The 9,313-nt window shown below is 63.3% G+C and overlaps 2 protein-coding genes across 2 annotated transcripts in view; one reads left to right on the top strand and one right to left on the bottom strand.

Moving 5' to 3' along the window:
- Nucleotides 1-3,984, top strand: part of DPYSL4 (dihydropyrimidinase-like 4) — a 14,230-nt gene extending 10,246 nt beyond the window's left edge. The window contains exons 10-13 of the mRNA XM_011980836.1: nt 264-434; nt 940-1,119; nt 1,977-2,142; nt 3,059-3,984. Of these exons, the coding sequence (XP_011836226.1) occupies nt 264-434; nt 940-1,119; nt 1,977-2,142; nt 3,059-3,150 (609 nt within the window). The 3' untranslated portion in view covers nt 3,151-3,984. The remainder of the gene's footprint in view (nt 1-263; nt 435-939; nt 1,120-1,976; nt 2,143-3,058) is intronic.
- Nucleotides 3,985-5,669: 1,685 nt separating this feature from the next.
- The window catches only part of STK32C (serine/threonine kinase 32C), a 153,295-nt gene continuing 149,651 nt past the window's right edge, over nt 5,670-9,313 (bottom strand). Inside the window, 2 exon segments of the mRNA XM_011980831.1 lie at nt 5,670-6,320; nt 7,282-7,349. Coding sequence (XP_011836221.1) covers nt 6,182-6,320; nt 7,282-7,349 — 207 coding nt within the window. The 3' untranslated portion in view covers nt 5,670-6,181.

Genomic DNA, 9,313 nt, shown 5'->3' with positions numbered 1-9,313 from the left:
GGCCCAGCGTCTGTCCTCACAGGGGCCCGGTGGCCTGGCATCCATCCTTGCGGGGTCCTGGTGGCCTGGTATCCATCCTTGTGGGGGGCCCGATGGCCCAGCATCCGTCCTCGTGAGTACCTTGTGGCCCAGCGTCTGTCCTCACGGGGGCCCGGTGGCCTGGCATCCATCCTTGCGGGGTCCTGGTGGCCCAGCGTCTGTTCTCATGTGAGCCCCACCCCAGTCCCACCCATCACCCTCAGCTCAGCCTTCTTGTTCCTCAGGCCTCTGGGAAGATGGACGAGAATGAGTTTGTCGCGGTGACCAGTACAAATGCTGCCAAAATCTTCAATTTTTACCCAAGGAAGGGACGAGTGGCTGTGGGCTCTGACGCTGACCTAGTCATATGGAACCCCAAGGCCACCAGGATCATCTCTGCCAAGAGCCACAATCTGGTAAGAGAAGGCGGCTGTAAGTCAGGGCTGGCCTTTGTGGAGCTGGCCCCCGAGGCAGCCTTCCCAGGAGAGGCGCAGGACAGAGGCCCATGTGGCAGCAGCAGTGGACTCAGCCATCCCAGGGCCGTCCACACAGTGTGTCCCAGGCCAGGCACTGAATTGGGCCCTGTCCACGTCACTTCGCGGCGTGACAGCTGCATCTGTGGTCCCCTTGTGCCATGGAGGAGGCCAGGGCAGAGCGGTGCCGTGTGCACCTGCCAAGCCAAGGGGGAAGTGACCCTCCCTGCCTGCCCACGCCTGTCCCTGTTGTCCTCGAGAGAAACATGGGACTCAGAAACAAGGTCTGTAGGCTGAGGGGAACATAGTTCCAACCCCTAAGTCCCAGCATCTCGCTAGGGGCTCAGTGCAGGCACACTGGGCGGCCGCAGTGCTCCAGCGGCTCCGTGGGGATGGGACTGTGGGGCGCCAGCGTGGAGGCACTGGACCCTCGGGCCTCTCTCCCCAGAACGTGGAGTATAACATTTTCGAGGGAGTGGAGTGCCGGGGAGCGCCCGCCGTGGTCGTAAGTCAGGGCCGAGTGGTGCTGGAGGACGGGAAGATGCTTGTCACCCCAGGGGCGGGCCGCTTCATCCCTCGGAAGACATTCCCGGACTTCGTCTACAAGAGGATCAAAGCTCGCAACAGGGTAGGGCGGCACCCGCGAGGGTGTTGTGCAGGCAGGCGGGTGGGCGCTGAGTTCTGGGCCCAGAACGCACCCCCGGTCAGCCTGGCCTGGCCCCCGGAGGGGTCAGGAAGATGGAGCGGGGCCGCTGCTTGCCCAGGGCCCTGGTGGGTCTACGTGGAGCAGAGCCTGCTCCCAAAATATGGCAGGGGAGGCCCCCGTGGTGCTGGGAGCTTCAGGCCCTGGATCAGCTCTGCAAGCGCCTGTGAACGGCAGCTGAGTCCCACCCGAGTCATCCATGGTTGTTACATAAAATACAGACGTAAAGTGAGCAGACATCGACCTCCCCTGGGAGCTGCCAGTTGGGCCTTAGCGTGGGTCCTTCTGGGATTCCCCGTGGACAAATGTGGCCTGGGGTGTGTGCTCCTCTCCACACGGGCTCTCAGGAGCTCAGCCATGGGAGCCCCTCTCCTGGCCTTCGGGTCTCTTACTGTGGTGACACCACGTTTGCCCGAGATCATCCGTGTCCGACAGTGCAGCCGGTGTGGTCTGCCCGGACCACCAGGTGCTTCACACGCACAGGGACACTCGCAGTGGTGTCTGTGCACACACAAGTGCACGTGGGACCTCAGAGGGAGGATGAGCGTGTGCACCTGTGTTGGTAAGACTGAGGGGAGAGACGTGTGCACACACGTGTAGGTGGGATCGCAGGAGGGCATTATACATGCGTGGGGAGGACTGCAAGGAGGGAGGCATGTGTGAACGTGGGGTGAACACCCCCCCAGGGCAGCCCCAAATTCCTGAAGCTGGCACTGGAGAGGCGCAGAGCAGGCCCACATGCTCGGCCCCTCATGCCCCATCTCTGGCCCCACACCCCGCAGCTGGCAGAGATCCACGGTGTGCCCCGTGGGCTGTACGACGGGCCCGTCCATGAGGTGATGGTGCCTGCCAAGCCAGGGAGTGGTGCTCAGGCCCGCGCGTCCTGCCCAGGCAAGATCTCAGTCCCTCCTGTGCGCAACCTACACCAGTCGGGGTTCAGCCTATCTGGTGAGTTGGGCCTGGGGCACCAGCTGGGGTGAGGAGCTCTGCTGGAGCATCCTGAGGGGCCCTGGGGCCGCAGGTACCAGGGACCAGCCCGTACCCAGAGGGGCTGCACGCAGAAGGCAGCCAGCTGGGGGCTGGGGCAGGAGATGCTGCTGGGGGTGTGGGGAGGCCACTCCTGCCCGCTGTCTGCCCAGGGCAGCTGTGATGAACCCCCACCTTGAAGAGTGGCACTGGGGTGGGGCTGTCACATGGGGCCCAGGAGTGAGTGTGGTTCCAGCCTCAGGGGAGGTGAGGGGCCTTGACGAGGACCTCAGGATCATGTGGAATCCAGGTCCCCACCCAGCTGGCCCCAGAACCAAGCTTGAGGCACAAGGGAGGGATCTGAGCTGTGTCCTGGGGCCCTGGAGGGACATGCGAGAATGCTTGGGAGGGCTCAGGCTGCCAGGGTTCGGCCTCTGGGCTCCTAGCGGTGCTTCTGGTGCACTCTCCCAGCCCGGGGCAGTGACAGCAAAGCCCTGCTCACCTCCTGGGGGCAGGTCCCTGAGAACCCAGCACTGAGAGGCCAGGGGCAGCGTTTCATCACCTGGGGCCCACAGCAGGGACAAGGCAGGACTGGCCCCGGCTCCTCTCGGGACAGGAAGGGCTTCCTGCAGGGTCAGCTGGAGCCCGCAGTCCCCGCGGCTCTTAGGATCTCCCGAGCAGCCTCACCTGCACCCTGGGCCTCAGGGATGGGAGACCTGCCGGGCACCTCATCCGCTTGGCCTTCTGGTGGTGGCAGGCGTGCAGGGGCTCCACGGTCCTGGCCCCACTGACACAGCCACTGACTCTGCCTCTCGCCTTGAATAGAAGGGACCCTGCCCCTGCCCCTGCCCCATTCTTCCTGCCCAATTCTCCCTGCCCACCTGTGCCCTTTCTTCAGGGTCTCAGGCTGATGACCACATCGCCCGACGCACAGCACAGAAGATCATGGCACCGCCCGGTGGCCGCTCCAACATCACCTCTCTCTCCTAGACGCCCAGGACTGGCCCTGTGAACCGTGCTGGCCCCACCCGAGGCCGCGGGGCCCCAGGGCACTCACCCCCCCCGTTAGCGTTTTCTTTGGTAGAAAGGTGCTTGGCGATCTTGCCTTCCCCCTCCCCACAGGCTCTCCTTGTGGGGTCCCAGGTCCCGCTGCCAAGAGCCCCTCGAGAGAAGGGCTGAACCTGGGGAGATGTCACTGCCAGGGTGAGGTGGCACCACATGGCAGGGGTGGTGCTGGCAGCCTGAGCCCAGGCACCCCAGTGCCCGCTGGGCCTGGCATGGGGACAGGGAACCTGCCGGGCTCACAGAGTACGGGAGCAGCTGGACACTGGGCTTCTTGGCGAACCGGCAAGGGGCCGAGTCCTGCCTGGTGGGCGTTTGCCACCTCCCCACCACCAGTCACTGCCTCACAGAGCCCCGCACGCCTGCAGCCGCTCCTTGGAGGCCTGTGCCCGTCGCGGGCCAGGGAGGAGAGTGGGAGCAGAGCCCTCCTGCCTGGCACAGCTGCTGAGACTTCAGAGACCCATCAGAAGCTGGTGCCACGCAGCCCTGCCCGTGGAGGGTTCCTTTTACACACCCCGAGGCCCACACCTAAGCTTTCGTAGTAGCCCTCGTCCGGGGAAGGTCTGCAATCCTTTAGGAAGACGCTGCTCTTGTTACAGATCGTGTATTTCCGTAGGCTTCTTAGTAGCAGCTTTGTACACTGAGGACACTGTACCCAGGAACCTGTGCATGCCACCCACCGCCTGGACAGGCAGTCACCCTCCTCTGATGTGAATCGGGCCCATTAAAGACGTCTGGGTTTGAAGCCGCCTGTGCGTGGAAGGCCCCATCGCCTCTCCCCCATGCCATTTCTGCAGAGGCGGGGCCCGGCTGGCTGTGGGCTGGTCCAACTCCTCCTGCAGCCGCAGCTCTTCTCCCCTGAATGGCAGGGAGAAGCTCAACCTCTCAGAGGGAAGAGGACCGGCAGGGCAGCCGACAGCCAGGGCAGGGCAGAGGGGGCCCCCCACACATTCTCACTGGACGGCCCGAGCTGCCCCAGAAGGCTGGGCAGCATGCATGGGAGTGTGTGGAAGCAAAGCACACACCACTGCCACCCGGGTGGGCGCTGCCCACAGACGCAGGCCCAGCAGTCAAGGCCGGGCAGCTGTGAGGCTCTGACCTGAGCCCCCTAAGGTCGTGACTGCAGTGCTGGCACATGCTGTGCCTCATAAAAAGTGTGTGTAGGCGCTCCCAGATGGTTGTCCTCACCCCAAGAGCAGGGCCTGGCCACAGTCACTGGGCACTCGATGCTGGCCGACGAGCACAGAGGGCCAGGGACTCACCTCATGCTGCCGGTTCTCTGGCCCCTGCCCGTGCACCAATGGTGATGGAGAATTTCCTGCCATGGTCTCTGGGGACCACAGGCGGGCCCATCTCTGACCCTGGGCTTCTCATTAAGCTGTGCAGAGCCCAGGCAGCAGCCCTGGAGGTGGCCCTGGGCCCTCAGCATTTCCTTCCTGGGGCTCCCTCTGGCCCAGATAGGGGAGCTGACGTCCCCCACACCAGCATCTCCTGCTCTGCCCCAGTTTGGGGGGTGATCTAGGGAACCAGACAGCACCCAGACCCCACCAGTGTCTCGGAGAAGGACAAGGTGCACCACCATGTCATGTGCCCCAAATGCACTTACACAAACCCCCACACCTGTCCTTCCCCCGAGCCTGTCCCTCCCCCACACCTGTCCCTGACATCACCAGACTTCCACCGAGCACAGGCGCCTCTGGGCCCTCGCAGGGACCAGGCCACCCTTCCTCGTAGTGACTTGGGCGTCTTGTCCCCCATGTTAGCTGCTGGGGCTGGAAGGCTAATTCCTGCCCTGATTCAGTGGACAGGGGTGGGTGGGGGGCGGGAAGCTGCGTTCTCTCCCCTCAGACTTCTCACTCTGCTCCTGGCACGGCCGGTTCTTCCCCAAATGTTCTTTGGCTGTTGTCATCTCGCAGCTGTTTGCCAGGGGTGCAGCGGGGCTCGTGGACACGGATCTAGGCACGTGTCCACCATGGCCGCTGTCCCGGGAGGGGGCACAGACCTGACACACCCATTCCCCCAGAGGAAACCAGCACAGGCCTGTCTGGAGCGCTGGGCTGATGGACTCCTCCTCCAGCGAGACCGGAGAGAAGCGCACAGGCCGTTTACCCAGTTTCAGTTCCAACGACAGAACCACTCAGCCACAGCGAGAGGGACGTGTCCCTTTACGGAGGGCCAAGCACTGCCCAGCACTGCGGTGGCTCCCCTGTGCATGGGCTGTCCTGGGCTCCTCTGCCTCCAGCACCGTCTCTGCCTTCCACAGCCTTAGGGCTCCAGGGCCACGGAGACAGGCACCCACCCGAAAGCCATGGTCCTGGAACTCTGGGGGCCTCTGCCCTGAGGAGCTGCCCCCCGACTGGCTGCCTTAAGTCCAGGCCAACCAGAAACTGCAGGCACGGGCCTGATGGCCAGGCAGGCACAGGACATGCGCAGAATATGCAACACCAAGCGGTTCTCACATTGTAATTCTCAGAGGTGAAAACTGTACAGAAATCGCTGGGGCAGTGTGAATCTCTAGAAAACATTCACCTCCCCACCCACTAACCCCAACCCGCGCCCCTGACCTCCAAGAACCGAGCCAAGCCTGGGACACCCGCGGCCTGCTCTGCAAGGGCTCACCTTGTGAGGGGGGCTGTGCACAGCCTCGGGCTGAGTGGGGACAAAGACTCCTGTCTCATCCGTGACCCCGGCCCCCCATGTGTGGTGAGAGCGCGCCCAGCAGCGCTTCCTCCATCCAGGCGGGTCTCGGGGGCCCGCAGGCAATGCCCTCCGTGCTGCCCTCCACAGGCGTCCCCTGCACCACCACGAGCCCAAGGTGTGAAATGTGTCCGGGCACTGTGGGCACTGCCAGCCAGGCTGCTGGGTGGGAACGTGAATGCCAGGCCTCGGCCCATGGCCCTCCCTCTGGCAGCCGAGTCTCCAAAGCAGCACAAGGGGTGAGGATCACGGGCATCCCGGCCTAGCCGCTCCCGGCCGAGGGGCAGATGGGGCCACACATGGGAAGGGCGGAGTGTTCCTCGTCCTCCACGGGCTCCGCAGCATCCCTGGGCTCAGGGGCGGGGAGAGGCTCACTCGGGAGGTCCTGGCTCCTCTTCAACCTGGGGTGGCAGGAACACACGGAGGGCGTTACGCGCCCACCTCCCTGGCCTCACGGTCCCATGACCTGCCCACGGGCTCACGGGACAGGCCATGGCGTGGACGCCCAAGATGGGCCACAGGCTGGGTGTCTGCTGGAAAGGCCAGGCTCCCAACACACTGGGTGCGGCAGGGAGCCTGGGGGCGGGTAGCGGCACGTGAGCACACTGGCAAGGCTCGGGGTGTTTCCAGCCAGAAGCCGCAAGGCCGCCTTCTTTGCAGGTGCCACAGGTCAGTGACTTGGGAACAAGGCTCGCCTGAGCCTCATTCTTCACCCGATGGTCTGATCCCCGGGGTGCCAGCCAGTGCCCTCACCTGTCTGCACACGCCCTACAAGTCCTGCCCACGCCCTGAATATTCTGCCCACAAGAGCTCAGACACACCTCCTCCAGGAGGCCCTCCTGGCCCCACACAGGCAGAGGGGGCATCCATCCTCCCTTGGGCCCCAAGGTGGCAGCTGCTGCTATTTCTGGCCTGCCTTGCCTGCTGCTAGTCATCTGTGCCCTTCTGTCCTCTAGGGCCTGACACTCAGGAGAGGTGAGAGACAGAGTGTGCCTGGGTTGGGGAGTTGATGCGGCTCTGATGGGGCCTCCTAGGAAGTCACCACCCCTCACCTGGGCAGACGACGAGTCTCTCCCCAGATTCCAGCCACAGGCCCCGCATGGAGCTCAAACATGCCAGAGCCTGGCAGGGGCCTCCTGCCGCTCCCCTCCACAGCTGCTGCTCAGAGTCCCCAAAGAGAGTGGGGCTGTGCACCCCAGGCCCACAGAGGTCATGTGGCTGCAGGATCTCAGGGCTTGTGTGAGAGCAGGGCCACACACCCCAGGCCCACAGATGCCAGCTCATGTAGCCAAGAAAACCTTAAACCTTAGCCCCATTTTCCTCCTCTCTGCCACCACGCCCACCCACCCCCAACACACTCACTTTTCTCTGTTAAAAATCACGAAGTCTTGCTGGATTGCATCAAGGCAGTCTTGAAGATAGTCATTCTCCTGTGGACGGAAAGGCACATGTGAGTGTGGGGGACACTGTCCAGGTTCTGCCCACTCCCCTCAAGTGAGTGTCTGGGCATCCCCATCGGGCCTCCACCCGTGGCTTTCTTTGGACAATGGACTCTGGGCTGTTGAAGCATCCCGGCCCTTCAGGAGCCAGACTGCCAGGGAGCTCGCGTCTCCGCGGGTGATTGACCTAAGCCCCGAGGGATGCCAAGGCCCAGCTCCCTTGCCTCAGGGTGGATGGCTTGGACTTGCTCCGTGGGGTCTGCAGGACCAGGCGGAAGCTGTTCTCTGCGGGACTTTGCTGGAAACCACTCCCTTGCCAGGCCTTTCCTGTCTCATACCAGCTTCTCCCAGCCCCTCATCACAGCACACACAAGCCCATCCCAGGCCTGCTTCTGGGGCCCTGCCCAGAGAATCTTGGAACCAGGGCTGTGTTAGAAGCCAGCCCTCAGGACAGGTTTGTGGACTGAGGCTGCCCCTCACAGGACCCACCCTCGGTGGTGTGTGATGGGCAGGCAGGACTACTTCCTTCAGGCAGCAGGACCATTTCCCAAGACGCAGGGGTCGGGAGCGTGTGGGTGGGGTGGAGGGGGTGCTGGTCACTCAGCGCTGGCGTGGTGTGGGGAAAGCATCATTATGGTGACCACGGACTTGGATGGTGATGTCAGTCACTGGTCACTACCAACGTGTGAGCAAATGACAGACCCAGATCAGTCAAGTCACGATGGAAAGTGCAGGGAGTCGCAGGCCTCGGGGCGGCGTTAAAAGGGCCCCCATCTGCAGCTGAGGAGAAAGGATGCCCACTTTCGAGGACCACAGAACCTCAGAGCCACAGGCTCAGGAAGTCACCCATGTCACAGCCAAGGCCCTGCGAGGGAGGGTGCTGGGCTCTGAAGGCCGGAGGGGACGTGTGAGTGGGTGCACACAAGAACGCTCACCCCCATCTAGACACACGAGAATAATCGCCCCTATCTAGACACACGAGAACGCTCACCCCTATCTAGACATACAAAAGGTATAGCAAAATCCAGCGTTTCCATCTTACGGGACCACGATCCCACGCGATTGGCCAGTGAAGGAAGCGTCGTTATGCAGTGTGTGACAACAGTCTGCATTCCCTCCAGATGGACAACAGCTTTCACGGCCCCACCCAGGGCTAAGGGGTCTCTTCCCTGTCAGTGTCGTCTGTGCCTCCACCACCTGGACACTCTTGCCCGCTATCCACGGATCCCATTTTTGGTCTCGCTCTGTCACCCAGGCTGGAGTGCAGTGGCATGACCTTGGCTCACTGCCAACTCCGCCTCCCAGGATGAGGGTCTGACTGAGCCACCGGGATCTGGCAATCCACAGCGACACAGGGTGGGAGGGGCTGGGGTGGGCACCAGGGATGCAGAATGTGAGTGCCCGTCGTGGCCCTGTGTGCAGCCCAGTGGCAGGGGCTGCTGGTCATCCTGCAACGTCCACAGCCACGTTTTCCTAGGCAGAGAGGTCACCAGAAGCCTGAGGAGCTGCTCCAGAAACATCTGAAAGAGGTGGCTCTGAGCGGCGCCTAAGCCGGGCTATGAGTCTCCGAGATGTGCGAGTGCGACCCTTTTCCACCGGGACTCCCAAGGTGTGTGGAGCGCTCCCAGCAGGACGCCATGGTGGGGTCTGTGCCTGGCCCGGATCTGCCCTGCCCTTCCTCTGACGGCCCTGCCTGTGCCTCTTCCTTGGGTGGCTGGAGCCCTTTGCCAGCACACACAGAGCCAGCGGGCCACAGAGGGGCCCTTCGCCCGTGACTGGTGGGTGTGGGCGTTTGAAAGCCCAGCTCCCTCAGGGCAGGGACCTCTTGAGTCACAGGTGATGCTCCCGGGTCCCCTGAAGGCTGAAGCCGCTCCCCACAGGGTTTCTGGATTTCTGCTTGAAAGCCGGCCGGGCGCGGTGGCTCAAGCCTGTAATCCCAGCACTTTGGGAGGCCG

The sequence above is a fragment of the Mandrillus leucophaeus genome, unplaced genomic scaffold (assembly GCF_000951045.1).
Source record: "Mandrillus leucophaeus isolate KB7577 unplaced genomic scaffold, Mleu.le_1.0 Scaffold219, whole genome shotgun sequence".
NCBI classification, from domain to species: Eukaryota; Metazoa; Chordata; class Mammalia; order Primates; family Cercopithecidae; genus Mandrillus; species Mandrillus leucophaeus.
This window is presented reverse-complemented; position numbering and strand designations above follow the sequence as displayed.